At 42.6% G+C, this 19,322-nt stretch overlaps 1 protein-coding gene across 1 annotated transcript in view; it reads right to left on the bottom strand.

Moving 5' to 3' along the window:
• Positions 1–19,322, bottom strand: part of DISC1 (DISC1 scaffold protein) — a 280,109-nt gene that overhangs the window by 152,457 nt on the left and 108,330 nt on the right. The window contains exon 7 of the mRNA XM_019665835.1: positions 13,226–13,414. Within this exon, the coding sequence (XP_019521380.1) occupies positions 13,226–13,414 (189 nt within the window). The remainder of the gene's footprint in view (positions 1–13,225; positions 13,415–19,322) is intronic.

Raw genomic sequence — 19,322 nt, 5'->3', positions numbered from 1 at the left:
GTCTGCCTCCCCCACCCCCACCCCCAGTGATTCTCAAGGCCAGCAATCCAACCTTTTCGTCCTTCTGTCCCCCAGTGCCTGACCCCTGGGAGGTAGGTGCTCAGCACCCACTGGAGGTGACGAGTGCCCGCCAAGCCTCCTGAATGAGAGACCAGGCAGGTCCTGCAAGAACTACTGCTGCACGGGAACTTTAGTGCACACTGGTAGTCTTTCGAGATACATCCATATAAGCGCATTCTACACTGAGGAACAACTCATCATCTAGAAAGGACGTTACACAAACGTACAATCACTCTTATGACAGGCCCACTTGTCCACCCCTGTCAGCATCAAACAGAGCTTGGGGTCTAATACAAGATGACAACAGAGACACTCACCAATGTGACAGCCTTAGGCCAAAGGGGAAAAGCGTGGAAGAAAGAAGCCCCGTTCACATTCAGGCTACAGCCGCTCTCTGTCCTGTTTCCATAAGCTCGGTGGGCTTTTTTCTCTCCATTTGTATAGCAGGACTGTTAAAATGTTTTACTCCTCTCTTTCTATGCCCCACAATTAAGAAAGGCTATTTTTAATTGTAAAAATAACGAAAATCAATTCATTAGCCCAGAAAACACCTGAGGGACAAGGACTAATTCTTTCCTCTGGCATAGCTGACCCTCAAGATGGTGATGGGATGGGGACGCAGCTACCAGCGCTCAGCTCACACCCAACAAGGGCCTGGGAGGGGCAGCTCTCGTGGTGTCTGCATTCCACGAACATATGTTAAATTAAAGATACTTTCTTAAGTCAAAGCATTTAATAGCATCCAACGGCAACAATCAGATGTTTCATGGGCCACAGGACCTTCTCCAGTATTCTCCCAAGTCAGGAACTCAAGAACTATGGAGACCACATGAGTGCCCTGATGAATCCGAGACTGTCTTATCTCTTTTCTATTGACTAGTAAATGTGTGTAAATTCGAAAGGCTTGAATACAGAAGTTTTAGCCTCACACAATTCAAAGCAAACAGTTTGGGGAACAAAAAAACAAAAACCAGGAAGAAAATGAAGGGGTATTCATACATAGAAATATATTAAGATTTCAACTCTGGCAACGTGATTTGCTTTTCCAAGCCCGACTAAGGGCCATTTTCCTCCGCATCAGCCCCGTGGCCCCTCCTCCAATGGCGCGCTTCAGGTTCCCAAGAATAACCTGCTGGCTCTAATGCAGATTTATCCCCCATAAGCACCCGTAAGAAGCCACATTACCCATCCTCACGGCCAACTCCTCACCTTCTCCGCATCCTTTCACCAAAGTCCATATATGGAGAATTAAATACAATTCTGTTCCCATACTTTAATGCACATTGTAAACTTTTCTTAAGTATGGCAGAAACAAGATCATAAACAAACCAATGTCTTGATGTCAAATTTCTCTGTCCAGTGTTTTAGGAGCCCCATTATATCATGCATCATGGAAGGAAAACTAACCTGAGAACACAGAGGATGATTTGCTCTAGAATTTTCCATTTCTATGTCCGTAGTTCATCTGAGGCCAAACGATAGGCATGCTCTGTGTTTGGGAGGCAGGTGTAAACAGCTGCCCTTTGGGATAAGAAGAATCACGTCTTCCCCTTGTACGTGCACACAGGTGCCCTAACACATTTCACACTGACAGCCAGGGGCTGGTTTCTATATCTAATGGAGCCTGCACGACAAGATGACCTTTCTAACTGTCATTATGAGAAGCACAATTGCGAATGACTTTGAAACATATGGTAAACTTCATTATGCTAAAAAATATAATAGCTTCTACTTTGGGGCTCATGATGAATATTAATGTCAGGGCTTCTGAGGAAAATGTGCACTAAATTTCATATTGTGTAAAACCCTTTCAATACCAAAGAGCATTTATTTATAGTCTTCAGACTTCTTCATCGACGCTACTAAACATTCCATTAAACGTGGCAAAATGGAATGAATAATCATGGGCCATTAAGGGAGGGAGAGCTTCACAGTAGCAAGTCAAGCCCCAGGCAGGGCAAGCAGGAAGACTTTCCCTGTAAGCATGGGTGCGAGGTGGACACAGGATGCACGCCCGGGAGAGTCGGGGGGTGTGCCGCCAGAGGGCACCCTGACCTAGCGCTCAAGGGGAGCCACTCCTGACGAGATGTGGGGGAGGCATCCTATACCTCATCAGAGCCCCGGGGAGACCGTGGGACATTGAGAGGGTCAGAGGGAGCAGTGGAGTGATGCTAAGAAGGAAAACAGGGAGTAGGCACACGGGGGAAAAGGGCAGGGAATGTCCCAAAGGCGGAGGAAAGAAGTAGAAGAGAATGTGGAAGCTGATGGAGAGCAGCAAGAAGCCATGGGAAGACATGGTTGGAGTGGTGGGAAAAATCTGATACCCAACAGCTGCAACAGGCACGGAGGTGCTTTCATGAAGCCCAAACCGTCATTTATTATGACGTCGCATCATCAGTGGAAAGCGATCTTCAAGTTAATAGCCAATGCTGCTATTGTCTGTGGAGAAGGGGAGGGAGTCGCTGCAAACCCAACCTTCTCCAGGAAAGCTGGTGACAGTTTAAAAGGCTGTCCCATCTGGCATTCCTCTAGGACAGGGACACCCTTTTCCTACCACGTTCCTTCACTTTCTCCCTGATACTGCAGCTTCGGGGGCCACATACCATGCACAGGCACCCTCCTGCAGTCCAGGAGACAGCAGTGTGCTTTGGAAGAACAAAATTCCTAAGGGCAGGAGCTGTTTTTCTAATGAATCTATTTAAGGAAACGGGAATTCTTTTAAAGGGTCAAAGACAATGAAGTATTAAACATGCAGAAAAAGAAAGACAATCGATATGAACTGCGCACCTCTCTCAGCTTCCGCATCTTAACGGTTGTGGAAATGTAAATGAACACCTCCCAAGATCTACTGTAAAAAGTGAAAGTGGCTTATCATCATCCCAACTGCAGCAGCTCCCTGTGTGTCACATTAGTTTTCAAGGCCAGGCCCACAGAGTATTGATGCATGGAGTGGAAACCAACTGTCTTCACTTGGGAAGACCTGTCTCTGTTGTTGTTTGTTAAATCATTTGTTCCCTAAGGCCTTAAGACACTTCTGAATGATTCTAAACTGTTATCTCAACATGGAACATGGTATCATTATTTATTAAGATTTCTTTTCATGGTCCACTATTAATCATGGTAATGGGTTAATTTCACTACCATTACCATCACACACACATACACACATACACACACACACACACACACACACACACACACACACTCACACACACACACACAAATTGGGGGAAATGATTATAACCATATTATATAAAGATAAGGAAGCCATCAAATTTCCTCCCCTCCCCCACCAAAAAACAAAATGGAAAGGACATGGGCAAGACACAATGAAAAAAACTACAAAGGCACAAAATGTAGCAAGTTCAACCTCACTAAAAATGCGGCTGAATTAAATACCACTGAGTCACACTCTGGCTCTTCGCTTCCCATCTACAACTGTCTAGTTCACTGAGCCTCAGTTTCAGCATCTGCAAAATGGGGATGATAAATTTATCTCGACGTACAGTTGTGAGGACTGAGTGATGCAATGTTTTGTTATTGCCCTATGAGGCTGAGGGCAGAGAGAGAGAGTACCTATGTGTCCACACTCTGAGAACAAGTGTACAGAAATCCGCACAGCCTCCAGGCACTGAGGGGAACTAAAAATGAAACCAGGAGCTGTCACAGAAGTTGTCTGGTGGACATCTTTTGTTCAGTTTTAAAATATGCTTTATTTCTGTGATGAACGATAAACCTTCTTCATTAAATAAATTAAAAATTGAAAAAAATCTACTAGAGTAACTCTAGGAATTTTATAAGCTTCAACTTCAGGGGATCCTTGTGTAATCTAAAGGGGAGATTACTTTGCCTCTGAAGGTAGACACATTCTCAGGATTCCAGACCCTGGGGACCTTCTCAGAGCAGACATGGAGTTTGGCACTCAGCCCCTACTGCTCTGCAGTCTGTGGGGAAAAAAATGGGGTTGGGTGAAGACCAAGAGACATTTGCCAACTTCTAATTTATCTGTCTTGCCAATACAACTGGCACATAGGGATCAAAGTCAAGTGCTGGGTCAGACACAGAATTAACAAGAAGCCCAAGATTTTGGTCACATTATCTGAGCAAGACCAGGCTTCCTTTTATTAAACAGACCCTGAAATCACAATATAATTCCATTGGGTTTTTTTCTGAGGGAAGGGCAATATAACATTTAGGGATACATGGAGTGTAAAGCAGCCATAGTAACACATACGAAAAGAGAGATACTCAAGATGGGCTAAAATAACAAGAAATTTAACATCATCTTGGCAAATGAAAAAAGAATTTAAAAAGTGTGGTTATAATGAAATAAATCTGAAAGCAAAGTATGCAATCAGATGTTATTGAGTTAATAGTAAGTCTGTTAATAAAGACGTTAGAAAGTATGGTATCAAAAGAAAAATAAAATTCATTCTACAATTATGTGAGCATGCAAATACGAGCATGTCTCATTTATCCATTTTTGATGATGTCATCATCAGGTCTTTAAGCAACTCCTGGTGGTTTCTGCCAGGCGATAAATGTTAAATTGCAGTGCATTGGCTTAGGATGGTCCATCGCTACAGTTATCCAACCCTCCTCAATTATACAGGAATCTGGAAAAGTAGTGCATGAGGCAGATGGCCATCTACAAATACAAAAGTACAGTGGGCCCAAGGCAGCCAAGGTTGGGGCAGCAAAGCATCAGGCAGGAAAGCATTGACCACCACACCCTCTCTCCTTTACAAGAGCTAAGAAAACCTGAAAAATCAAATTAGCAACAAATGATGAGCTCTCAAAGAAGAGGAAGTACACAGTGAAAATGGCAGGAAGCCATAATTCATGGCCAAGCCAAAGAGGACAACAAGATATTTCTTACAAAATTAATCACTGAAAAACTGTGACAGCATAAAAGATGTCATAGTTAACATAAAAAAAATTGAATTCTGCAAAGCCTCACAAAATTGGACTAAGAAAAAAAAACTCAGTCTTAATTCTTCTAAGCCCTGGATTACTGAGTATTTTAAATGTTTCAGTTCAAGTTCAAAAACTCGCTCACAAGAAGTTTAGAAAGATGGCCATCGCATTTTGCAAGTTGAATTTCTTATAATCAATAGGATGACATGTTAGCAAATTTTTAGAGGCAAACAGAGAAATTCTGGAGAGTGTATCCATCTACTTATTAATGCCTGTACTTATGGGAATACAGAGGAAAACACTGACATTTAAGCATTTTAGAACAGGAAGTGGAATTATCAACAGTTCTTCCGAAAAAATATCAAAACACTGTTTGAAGTAAACAAATATAACCCAATTCAATTGCCATAGCTGGAATTTCTTTCTCATTTGCTGTAGGATGCTAAGTACCTCTTAGTCTCCCTTCAACAATAAAGGATTTGGGTTTTAATAGAAAATATGTGATTCTCATAAGGCTGATGACCACAGAGCTTCCTATCGAGTTAAATGACCCATCTGATAAGCACACATAGTGGGTCATCATTTCAGGCACCAAACACAGGGCGTGTACTTAGAAATCTCAAAAATGAATAAAACCTCTCTTTCAGGGCACTCAACATTGGCAAGAGATGATTTTTAGTAGACTTCTGTTTCCTAATCGTGACTCTGAGTGCAGTATGTAGGTAGGGTGGTGAGCGGGAGGGACGGGGAGAGAAGCTCGTGTTAGGAATCAAGTTCACAAAGAACATGGAAGGGGTAAAATCCCAGGAAAAAAGGAGTCAAATCCTGGCACCGACCCCTCGAGCCCATGTGACTTTGGACAATGTGCTGATCTTCTCTAAACCTCAGCATTTACATCTGAGACGGAGGCGACCCTGGGGCTGGCCTCACAGTGTCCGGAGGTTTCAAGGACCACATGCATGTCCAGCCGTAGCTCAGTGCCTGGTCCGGAGTGAGGGCTTAACAACAAAGAGGAAAGCAATCAATATCTCTCACTGCAGAGAAAGTGACAACATACCGGGGAAAGAACACGTTAAACCCATAATGGCTACCGCTAATCTGTGACTCAGCAAGGGGTCCAATTAATACATGCTGAATCTATACAATAAAGAGCAAAGAAAGGAGAAATCTTAAAAGAACTCATTTTTAAGCCTATCAGGGTACATATAAAAGATAATATGATTAAGAGCATTAAGTGCTACTAATTCCGGTTAAGTTCTAATAATCATAATCATAATGATCTATTTTCAAATCATATCATAACACTGAAGTTGTTCATTGAGGATACTACCTCTCCCCCCCAGGGACATTTAAAAATGGGGGTGGGAGGGGGAGTGGCACAAAAGCCAGTGACGGGGGTGGGAAATGTTCTGCCACGCGTGGTACGTACAGTCCATGCAACAAGCAGCGCCCTCACCCAAACCACATCCCATGGGCTCCCCTACACATCATGGAGTACTTAGCTCAATCTTGAGGAGGGAGTGTATGAGACCGTGAGTGTGTGTGTGTGTGTGTGCATGCGCGCAAGCTTCAATGTCATCAAAAGCCCAGAGTCCAGATGAAATGTAGACAGACTAGACAGACACTGGTTGCCGAGAATGATTTACAAAGCAGAACATCTGTTAGACACTAGGAGTCACTGGTGCCCACCCTGTCACAGAATCAAGTTCCTGTTCCAAACCAATTAGCATGTCACAAAAACTGCCCACTGAAACTCGGGATGAAATCCAGTTCAAATCCTCATGGCGCTCTCCCCTCGGGATGTGTGACTGAGTGTCATTAAGAGCGAACAGAAAGCAAACAGAGACAGAGAAAGAAGGAAGTCACACCAGCGAGGACTGCTAAAAAAATGGCATGGATGAAAAGAGGAGGAGATCAGAAATAGTTGAGAACAAGAAAAAAATGAACCAAGTTGGACAGAATCACGGGGATTCACAACCAGAGGGACTAGAGGGAATGGTGACAGTAGGCTTAGGGACTGTGCTTCATTCTGGACCAGGAAGACCTCACAGGGTGCCTGGCATATTGTAAGTACTCAGTAAATGCACACTGAAATGACGGATGGGTGGAAGAAAATGAAACTTAGAGATCTGGGTTCGCTGTGTCATCCATGAGGCAACTAAGGGCCGGGACACTTCAGTGACTTGTAAAGACCATTCACTCATCAACCTCACAGTGTGAAGTCTGTATACCTGGCAGGTGCTGTGCGACAATGAGCAAACAACAGAACTGAAGTTAAACGGAGGCCACCTGCACCCTAACAGAGGCCTTTGACACTGCTGTGGAGATGCCTCCCAAAAGAGATGTCACCATTATTTAATAAAAGAGGAAGGAAGTTAATTGCAAATTTCAAGCTTCGAAATTCACAGGCAAAAGTGGCTGAAGAGAAATAGCCATACTAATAGTGATGCAAGTATACAGCTGGGAAGAAAAAAAACCATGGAGAGAAATTAAAAATGCAAATTTGTATTTAACTGGGATCCTGATATAATTATTAATAAGTGAATCAAAGATGAGTGATTAGAGATGTGAAAGCTCAGCTCATGGAAAAACCTGACAAAATTATATATAAAATGAACTCTTGGAGGAAAACGTCTTTATAAAAATTAAAAAAAAATGTGTCATATATATATATATATATATATATATATATGACATATGCATATATACACACATATATATGACTTAAACAGAGGTCCAATTTAGAAAGCCAGACACAAATATGAGGTCTGACAATTAAGTTCCTGAATTTGTTGCAACAATGTTGCTAACCCTTTTTTGATATCAGAGGGATTATTTATTATGAATTTGCACCAACTGGACAAACAGTTAACCAGCTTTACTATTTGGAAGTGCTGAAAAGGCTGCACAAAAAAGTTAGACGACCTGAACTTTTCGCCAACAATTCATGGCTCTTGCATCATGACAATGCACCAGCTCACAGGGCACTATCTGTGAGGGAGTTTTTAGCGAGAAAACAAATAACTGTATTGGAACACCCTCCCTACTCACCTGATCTGACACCCAATGACTTCTTTCTTTACCAAAGATAAAGGAAATACTGAAAGGGAAACATTTTTATGACATTCAGGACATCAAGGGTAACAGGACGACAGCTCTGATGGTAATTCCAGAAAAAAGAGTTGCAAAATTGCTTTGAAGGGTGGACTAGGCGCTGGCATCGGTGCATAGCTTCCCAAGGGGAGTACTTCAAAGGTGACCATAGTGATATTCAGCAATGAGATATGTAGCACTTTTTCTAGGAGGAGTTCACTAACTTAATTGTCTGATCTTGTATTTCCCATAAAATCTAAGTTCCTCCACATACAGACCCTGTAACACTCATCTGGTTCCAAGGCAAACAGCTTGGCCCTCACTTATTTAGAGCCCTGTAACCATCTGGCCCAAGGAGAGCTAAATTGTCCACTATGCAGGCCTTAGTCACAGCTCAGAGGAGAGAAGTGACATTGGTGAGCCTACAGAATGTGGTCTCCTCCACTCCTGAGGCTCTACGTCTCTTCGAATCCTGTCAGGTCATGGGCAGGTTCCCTATTTTAGCTTCATTAGCCCGAGCCCTTACCAATTCAGTCCATGGTGTGAGACGTTAGCACACTGCTCCTTAAACTTGGGAAAACGCCTTTAAGAGTTACAATGACTCCTTTAAGAACCGGCTGAAAAACTGGATCTTCTTGTGGAAAAAAAATGTACAAACCCACAGATCTGAAATTCGTGTACATTTTCCCAGTCTATCCATAAACCCCTAATTTTTTCCCCAGAGACGGTTGGTAACAGTCATATGAAAAGCACATTTGCATTTGTTCTAAATATGTTCATCAGGACTTTCTATTGTACTCTCAAAAAATTGCCTTTAAGAACTTGACCCCACTCCACATCCTTGAAAACTCTGTGCCGTGAGTTTGTTTTCAAGGAAGGCGGATGATGTTTCAACTGTCTTTTCTGCTCTGGCTTCTAGGAAGCTCATTATCACATAATATTCTCAACCAAAATAATTAACACTAGTCAGTACCATTCCCTTCTGTCTCAACTTTTAAATTTTATTTTTATTTGTTAATTATGATCTTTTTTAAAATATATTTTTCCAGTTCTCCATTTCGTCTCCCCACAAAAACAAACAGAAAAAAAAATATTTTATTCTTCTAGTGTTTCTCGAAAATTTCTCTAAATATACCTGATACATGTGGAGAGGGAACTGTTGCCTGGACATGCAGAACTTGTGAAGCAGGGGATCTCCGAACAGAAACCCTCTGCTTAGTGAGTGTGACGTGCCTGAAAGAAAATTCATCCATGAAATTCAGAGTTGAAGACGCAGATAGCTCACTAAAGGACACCATACTTCCTTTTATTAGCTAGTTCAAGCTCAAAAATTAGGAGGTAGCCCCAACAGCCAAGCAGGGGGTGTCCGTGGGGGCATGTGGCCTTTACAGTCTAAAGCGAAAGGTAGGGACTAGCCCTAAACCATAATTAAAAGTTGACTCCAGTCCAACTTTATCGCCCCTGAGTGGAGCCCATCTGACTTGCACTTTCTCCTCACTCACTGAAGACCAGAGCTGGACACAGCCAGCCGTCACTCCCAGAAAAAACAAAACCCTGCCATTTGATATTTGCACTGAGAATCCCTTTGCGTATTTTGAGGATCTTCTACACAGTTCCAACAGCTCACTGGGCCACAGACCCAGCAGGGTTTTTGAGCTACATCTGCAGTATTTTTCCACGCGGGCAGCTGGCAGAAAGGGGAAAATTCATTAACATGCTAATGATGTCCTATTTAAAATTCTAGCCCTGATTATTCTGTGATTAAGTCTCTCCCCTTGATGTCTGCTTCCTTTATATCTGAGTTACAGTGCGAAATCAACAATATTAATAAAGTACAATACGGATTACCAACAAGGGATGCAAAACGTTATGTAAACCTCAGGGCTGCCTTTTTTCTGAGAAGCAGATGTAGCAAACTGCAAAAGAGTTACTGATGTTTTTTCATCCCTACTGTCCTTAAAAAAAAACATCGAAATCCACAATAATTAATCTTCCTAACTGTTGAGAGGCTGAGAGATAGATATAGCCCTTCATCCTATCTGACTGCACTTAAAATTGCTCAGAACTCAGCCGGGTTCTCCTAAAGTCTTAAGAACAGCTGACAGGGGGCAAAGCGACCCCTCCTCACCTCTTCATAGAGAGCACATGTCACCATGATGGAAGCCAACAGACCCTGGGACGGTTTCTGTCTCCCTTTGCCCGTGAGTACGCTGGCATATTTTAGTCCCTTTTCATCTCACTGCTCTGTCTGCTGACACCACAATCCGAACATCCGCCTCAGACAACTCAAGCATCTTCCCTAAAAGAATACCAAACTTGTCAGTGCTCTCATTAGACTGAGAAATTAATTTTTAAAAAGAAGATCCAAGCTCTGGGTCTGTAATTGAAAATAAAGGAAGAAAGGACTCCCGTTTCATTTTAACATCCGGCCCCAGTAACTAAACAAATACTGTTTTTAAAGACACCGTGCTGGATACCGCAGTGATACAAACGAAACAAGGACGCCACTTTGATCTCAGTGAACCTACAGTGCAGCCAGAGACAAAAGATGTCAGTGATCGTAAAGCAAGTTCATGTGTGATGAGTCAGCCCATGTCCACTTCCCGTCAGGAAGGCTGCTTCCCTTATATCTGAGTTACAGTGCAAAATCCTGACTACGAAGCTCACTTTCTGCTATCGACATAGAACCCCGTCTGGACTTGGGCAGACGCATGACTGGGTCTGCCGTCCTGGGCCAGACGTTACATCTGAGGGACGCAGAGGGACACAACAGAAGAGCCTGGGTCTCTAACCATCCTGTGGAGTTACATGACCAGCCCTGAACTGTCTTTAACCCCGAAAGACGCACTCTACAACCACTGCTGGAAATCCAACTTGGATTTTAAGAACACGACATAGTGTTCTTTTCTTAAATAGCCTTATTTTAAAACGTTTTGTCTAAGATCAAAAAGAGTAAGCTCATGGTACACACATGCAAATGCATGCTACTCTTTTGCATTCGCTCTACATTTAAACTTGAGCATAGAGCTCCCTCTGAATTTTTAACTCGCAAAACCCAACAAATGACAGCATGTGGACTTCGGCCTAGTTTTCTTACTCCAATAGAGCAAAGCTTTAACGTACTATGGAATTCATTATTTACTTATTTATGTGTCCCCCACACTCTCACCAGCCCAAGATTATTCATTTGGTTCACCAACAGCCAAGTCACCTCAGATGGGTTAAAAATTAGCTTTGGGCTAAAGCATCAGGAAAGGGTAGCTGATCCAGCAAAATCCAAGGGTGCACACAAAGAACGCACTCCCAGCAGTAATGAGCCATCTGCAGTGTAGAACCATCCACGGCAACAATCTCTCATTCCATTTGTTTATGTTTTATTCATCATTTTCAAAATGCTTAGTGAAGTGACAATGATGAGATTTTAAAACTACTGTACAGCTCTTTTCTTTAAAAGAGATAGTGATGGTTTTCAAGAGCTCAACTGTTCAAATGAAAATGTTGCTTTCCTAAATTTGTCCAAATTTGTTCGCATCTTCTTTATTCTTAGATACGGTAGAGTCCCAATTTGGGGCCAAAAATTGTGTGTTGATCATATGAGAAATTTCACAATATTTATTGTTTATACATTTTTAAAATCTGTAGCAAAAATTCACTTAAAATATACAACGCCCATTTCTATCATGAGTTAACAACCCACAGTGTCCCATTTTGGAGCAGCGTGCTGTCACCCTCAGTACTACAGTTCTATGTTAAGGTTCAAATGTACATATCTGGCAAAAACAAGGCTTGGGAAAAAAGTGGAAAAGTGAATAAAAAAGCGGCTCTCAGTTGTTTAGTCACCTTAGGGGTGTCCATTGCCAAGAAGGCCTGATAACATCTGAACATCCCATCTACGATTCAAATAACTCTGTGAAGAAACCTCTCTCTGCACAATTTAGTAAGCCTTTAAAACAGAATTCATTCACAGTGAAATGAGATGCCTAATTTCTGCTAGCTGATTGCATATTTCTTTATTTGGTTTTAAGCACTAACCTTGATTTACTTTAATTTGTGGAGTGTTTTCAAATAGTCCTACTTCAATTGTAGCTACCTAATAACCTCCCATTTTTTTCTTATTTCTTTTTAAATAAGCATATTTTGTAAATATAGTCCTAGTAAACAACATTTATGTAGGGACCATATGTTATGTATGACCTCTGCCCTCCAGCAACTTCTAGGTCCTAGGGGAAATGCAATAGCATGCATGCACACACACGCATGCATGTACACACATATGTGCATGCACACGCACATGCACACATGCATACACGTGCACACATCTTGGGATCTTTATAAGTGACCTCATTTGGTGTGTATCACTTAATCAGCCTATGAGATGGCTACTATTCTCATTTTACTACTGGTATAGAAATAGGTTCTAGCATCTAATATATCTTAAATCTGAATTTGCTTCTTATGACTTCATTCTGCATATTAGAAACTGAATCATCATAAACTTTCCATTTTTTTTTAAGAAATAAGTTTTCACTTTATCAATCAGGACTGAGCTGGCGTCTTCTGAGACTGTCCCTCAGGGAGCAAACCTCAAGGTGACCTTCATTACTCATCACAACGGGAAAAGAACATAAGCATGCTTTAACTCCTCCCACACATAGCTCTCTGGCTAAGGCAGCCCTGGCCCCTTCTGTTTCCTTCCTCCTGGGGAAAGGAGCTCTCAGAAAAGCTCCCACACAGATCAGCCACTTCCAGGTCTTTCCTCCGCTTTTTCAGAGTCAGCCTGCTTTCATCTGTGATTGTGCAAACCAGAAGACGGAGCCAAGGAGAGAAAGGAAGAGAATTGTCACAGAGGAAATTCTCAAGACCTGTGCCAAGGGGGAGATTGCTCTAAATGATCACATGCCATTAGCAAATCCAGAGGGAGGAGGGGGGAGAAGAGAGAAAAAGAAAAGATGTCACATGTGATCACAAAACAAAAGCTGACAAGTCATTCTACCCCATTGGCCAAGGCTCCTGCCAAAAAAATCCTGCAGGAAAAGGGTTGTGTGGTCCAGGTCGCCCTCACAGTGAGTTCACAGAGGCACAGACCATCCTGCCCGGCCACACTGCACAATAAGTATCGTAAATATTTCCCCAGGCCACTGTGGTGACTTCCTACCATAGGCCGCTCTCCCGTGGTCCAGTTCCCTCCTCAGCTGGTTGTAATCTTCGTTAACACTTCTCAGCTTTTTGACATTCCTGGAACTCAGCGCCACCAGCTTGTTCAGGAGTCCCTCCAGCCCTTCGCGCTCGGATGTTAAGGATCTGATCTCTTCTGTGAGCTCCTTGGCCGTACAGAAATGGTTTCCTGCAGCACATTGTGGGAGAGGGGGGAAAGCAGCTTTAGTGGCAGCTAACGAGCACAGGCAGTGTGGGCCAAGGGGCTGAACTCTGCAGCTACGTCTACCTGCGTTCACGGTCATCTACGGAGGGAGGTGGAAAAACACCAGCTGTACTTAAGCTGGAAAAACCACCAGTCTTTGTGTCACCTTACTCTCGTTCTGTTTTAAGGGTTCCATTGGCCAATTCATGTCCTTGTGAAACCTGATGACACAAAAATGTCCTAGTGAAACCCAGGGAAGCCACATGGTATTGGCACATTCAAATATCTAAATGTCACAGAGGTGAAATATTGTCGCAAGGTGAAAGGGGATGGGCCTGGGAGTCAGACGAGACCTAAATTCAAATGCTAATCCCCCCATTCCTCAAACCCCATATTTTTGAGCAAAGAAAATTGTTGTACATAATTTCAGGGCCCACCTCTTATAAAACATGAGGGTGCTAAGGCCTGTATCACAAGTGCTTCAAGAATAAACAGGAAATTCCATAAGCACTGAGAAAAATGTATATCACAGTGCACTTAGCAAAGTCGCAGAATACAAAGTCAACACACAAAAATCAAGTGTATTCTAATATCAGCTTCAAACAAATGGAAGAGGAATTTTTGTTAAATACTATGTACAAGATATTTTAAAACTCAAAACAGAGATAAATTTAAAGAAGCATGTGCAAGACACAGAAAACCATTTTTAAAACTTCAGAGAGAAATTTAAGAAGACTTAAATAATTACAAAACCATGCTATATATTCATCATACATTGGAAAACTGCATATGTTTAAGATTTCCATTTTCTCAAATTGATCTATTGATTGGCTCCAATTCCAATCAAAGTCTGATGCGGGTCATTTATAGAAACTGACAAGCTTATTCTAAACTGTAAAAGAAAATGCAAAGGGCTAGATAAACCAAAACATCCTTAAAAGGTCGAACAAAGATAGAGGACATACACAATTTGATTTCAAACTAATGCTGAAGCTATAGTTAAGTCCAGACAGGATGGCACTGGCACAAAGACAGACAGACTGACCAATGGAATGGAGCAGACAGACCGGAAGCAGATCACACTCACACAGTCAGCTGATTCTCAACAAAGGGCCAAAGCAAGTCAGTGAGGAAAAGAGTATTTTTAACAAATGCTACTGCAACAACGAGCTACCTGAATGCAGAAAACACTATTCTTAATCCACACCTCAAACCATACCCAAAATTTCATTTGACATGGATCACAGACCTAAATGTAGAAGCAAAAACCATAAAGATTCTAAAAGAAAACATAGGAGAATATCTTTCTGACTTGGGAGTAGGCAAAAACTTTAGATAGGACACAGAAAACACTAATTAAAAAAAAATAGATAAATGGTCTTCATCAAAATGAAAAACCTGTACTCATCAAAAAATAGCATTAAGAAAATGAATAGACAAGCCACAGACTGGGAGAAAATATCTGCCATACATATTGGGTTGTTGGAAAAGTCATGACGTATTTTTTCTATGTTTTTCGTTGCAAAAATGTGTCATGACTCTTCCGACAACCCAATAAATCGGACAAATGACTTGAATCCTACAACTCAGTAATTAAAATACCAATGACCCTACTGGAAAATGGGCAAATGATGTAATAGGCACTTTACCAAGTAAGATACACAAATGGCCAATAAGCATATGACACAGTGCTGGTGATCAGCAGTCACCAGAAAAATGCAAATGAAAGCCGTGGAGAGTCCACTACAAAACCACTCAAATGGCTCGAATTCACCAGACTGAAACTCTCTGGTTGCAAAGATGAGGCGGGCCCAGAGCGCTCAGACACAGAAGGCATGTAAAGTGAGGCACCCACTAGAGAAAAACTCTGCCAAATTCCCACGAAGTTAAACATAGGCTTATCCTTTGATCTAACAATTCGACTTCTAGGCATTTACCCAAGACAAATGAAAACAGGTAATGAAAACATGCACTCGAGTATTCATAGTGGGTTCCCCAGGACAGCCCCGAACTGGAAACGACCTAAATCTCCTTCAAAAGGAGAACACGCGAATAGTGGCATCACTACAAAATGGACGACTACTCAGCAAGGACAAGGCACAAACTCCAGGCGTGCGGGGACGAGGAAGTATCTCAAAGAAAAGACACAAAGGGTCCACGCCACGTGATTCCCATAAGTTCTCAAACAGGCAAAACGAATCCATGGGAAAAGGTATCCGAACAGAGCTGTCTGGGGAAGGGAGTGAGGACTGGGAGGAGCACAAGCTGACGTTTCTGGGGTGATGAGAACATCATGACAGGGTTGCTGATAACACAGGTGTCAAAAATTCATAGACCTGGACACTTAAGATCTGTGCATTTCATTGAACGTAAATCAAACCTCAATGAAAAAGGAAAAACATAGCAGGGAAATGTTAAATATAAAAATTATACCATAAATTAGTAAATATATCACATTAATGGGTGCTCCATAAATAATAGCGTTATTAAAGAGCTCCATTATGTTTCTTAGGATTTTTGTATAATCATAATCCCAATAATAGCTACAAACTTTCTCTCCTTTAAACCTCACCACAACCCTGGGCAGGAGGTAATGCTTTATATTATCTATCCTAAGATGCCTTTTTTACATGTTAACATCCCTGACATGGGATGTCTTACAATCACTGTCAGGCATGGGGTAACCGGGTGAAGTTTGTTATGTGATTGTTATTCTCCAAGGCCTGGCTGACTATCTGCAAACCGCTGGTGTACAAACCTTTCCAGGGCCCTTGGAGTCCTAGCTGTTGCTTGAAAACCTCCTGTTGATATGGATTTGTAAGATCAGGAAAGCACCAGCATTTAAAACTTGAAGAACAATGTTAGGGGCTTGGCAGAAAATCCCACAGAAAACAGTAGTTCATTCTTAGAGGGGAAAAAAAAAGTGGCATCACCCATAGCTTCACTTTACAGAGGACAACAACCTGTGGAAAAACGCAAGTCTCGACTACTAGGGAGTCGAAATGTGTTTCAGAAGTCACACTCTTAATATGAAGATGTTTTAGGAAAACTTTAACCCATTCATTTTCCTTTTTATAAAGTGATATGTGATTTTTCAAAAGCCAAAATACATCTAAAAGAGCCATTTCAATAAGCATAAAATAATTCTAAGCCACAGAAAGCATCATATCATTGTTAAATGGCCAGCAATTTTTCCTTCTTAGTAGTATATAAATAATGTGGTGCATTTTATGTTCACTGAAATACATGTTGCTATCTCTGCAGTGGAAAAAACTGAAATGTAGAGAACTGGATACATTGCTGAAGGTTTCACGCTAATAAAATGCAGGGCAAGTTCCAACTCAAACTGAACTCCAGAATCCCTCCTCTTACATATTAAACTGTGCTGTTTACTTCTTCATTATTGTTATTTAACAGGCAGATTTCAATCTGACATACGTATTGAAAAGGTTACAAAGGTTTTCCCACTTGTAAGGCATTCCGACACCAAGCACACATCATTTCTGCCACTGACATCATAGTTTCCCGTTCCACGATTAGAGAAATATCTTTTGAGACTCTATTTATCATCTATCGTTGTAGAGGGAAAATACGGAAAAGAATAAGCCCTGCTCTCCAGGAGATCCATCAAATAAAGGGGATAACAGGGCCGGCCGAGTGGCTCAGTTGGTTAAGAGCTCGCTCAAGAGTTTGAGCTCTGAGCAACAGCGGTTCGAGTCCAGCCCGAGCTGAGCAGCCGCTGAGCTGCCAACAGGTAGCAGGATGGCTCAGCTAAAAAAAAATAAAAATAAAAAATAAAAAATAAAGGGGATAAGATGTACTGCAAGAAATAGGCAAACGCACTAGGAGATCTCAGAGAAGAGATTGTTCCAGAAGGGGAGACGGAGGCAGCTTCCATGAGGACAGATGTAGGGTTTACAGCAGAGAAACGGGAAAGCTGGTTAGAGAGCAAAGGGTGGTGTCTTCAGCAGGTGGGAGGAAGTGAGTAACTGACACCGAGGGTGGGTCCCAGTGGCAGAGGGCCCCAAATGCCAAGCTAGTGGGTTTGGACCCATTTAGGAAAAACAAAGTCCTGACAAGAACAGGCGCCTGGACTTCCACAAGCTTTGAGCTGTAAATAGAAACACAACTGAACCGTTCCCTGCATCTGTGATTTCTATCCCGAACAACGAGCGAGTTAGGGCTGCCATGGGTGAAGCCCCTGGTGAGTGACGCGCTCACTTCACTCACTCGGGGAGCAGTGGCAGGACCAGCCCCAGAGGTGTGCCTGCCTCCAGGCAGAGCACCCACCAGCGTAAGGTCCTGCCTTCAAATGTCCCCTCTCAGCCAACACTTAGGAAGCCTTTCTGTTGGACCCCGTTTTCAAGCAAGAGATTTAACAAGAGTGGGCTGGGCACCGACTGTGCCCCCAGAGACACCAGGCAAAATCCAGCACCATGTGCAATCTCCCCCTGAGAACAGTGCAGAGAGAAAAGACCACTAAGAACACATTGGAGACAACCGCACAGACAGAGCGAGTGCCTGTACAGAAGGTTTGTTGGAAACACATCCTCAGACCATAGTGAACGCTAGAGACCAGGCCATTAATAGAACATGGCAGAGCTCATGAATTAAATCCTGGGTCCCCGCCTGGATCCTGAGGAATATGGCTTGGGAAAATGCACAGGGATAGACGTGCAAGTGTTACATAGGCAGAGTAAGTGTGAATTCCCAAAGAGATGGTTAATATTGAAACGCAAGCCATGAGAAAGTGCTCCCCTGCACTTGGTGAATATTTCATAAGTATCTTGGCCTCCGATCCAAGCTCGTGAGGTAAACCGCTCTGACTGCTGACACTGGCTGAGATCGGTAATGAAAACTCAGAACAGTGTAAAGGCTGATCCCTGAATGGAGTCCCTCAGAGACCTGGTGACCCCATCTCTGTAACTCTAATGGGCCCTCTCCTATTGCCACAGGAGGGTTTGGGTGGAGGTGACTGTCCCACCTTCACCACCATGCTACACAGGTGCCTGCTGGCTCTTCTGCGAGGGATGTGGGTACTTGGGCGTCCACACAGGTATTTTTAAAGCACCTGTCAAACACCTTATTCTACAGTAACAATTAAAAACCCCTACATGTATGCTGAAGCTGATCTCACCCACTCTGCTCTAACTTTATGCTCCGCATCTCTGGAGTTAAATATTTACCCCCCACTTCATAGTATCTGAGGGTCATTCATTAAGGCTATTATTCGAGTCTGATTGTATAGATTACAGGCTCTCGTATGACTTGTCTCATTTAGTCTCCCCAACAATCCAAGGAGAGGGTCTCATTATGATTGTCCCTGGTTTCTAGTTCAAGAAACTGAGACCCAGAAAGTGACCTTCCCGAAGTCCCAAGGTTTGGGAGTTCTAAGATCCCATGTGAGATTACTAAACTTGAACTTGGCTCTTTCAATGTCATTAGGTGCATATTCCACCAAATACACCTCAGTAAGTGACTTGGTCAAGTGTCTACAGGTTATCCATAAAGGGAGGAAGTCCAAAGGGGGCTGGGGATGCAACCTGCACTCAGATGGGCTGTTTCACCTGTTCAGTCCCCAGGTGTCACTATGCCTTTCACTTGGGGCGGGGGTGTGGAGGGATGCCATGTGTGCACACGTGGTACTTACCTGGACCCACAGATGGTCCTGTTTGTAATGATCCTCCTAAAATTATCCACCTTTGCCTACCCAAATTTGAGCTGCATTTCTGTATTGAGAACAAAGAAATAAAGCCAATGCTGAAAATCATCACACACCAAAAATACTAGAGTCCTGCACCTTTCTTCTGGCATGACAGCAGATCTTTTGAGGCACTCCAAGCTCAAGTTCATATGGTTAAGGCAAGAAGGGGCCCTCAGCCATTCAGAACCT

The sequence above is a fragment of the Hipposideros armiger genome, unplaced genomic scaffold, assembly GCF_001890085.2.
Source record: "Hipposideros armiger isolate ML-2016 unplaced genomic scaffold, ASM189008v1 scaffold_454, whole genome shotgun sequence".
In the NCBI taxonomy this organism is placed as follows: domain Eukaryota; kingdom Metazoa; phylum Chordata; class Mammalia; order Chiroptera; family Hipposideridae; genus Hipposideros; species Hipposideros armiger.
Note: the sequence above shows the minus strand (reverse complement) of the source record. Positions and strands in the feature narration are given on the sequence as shown.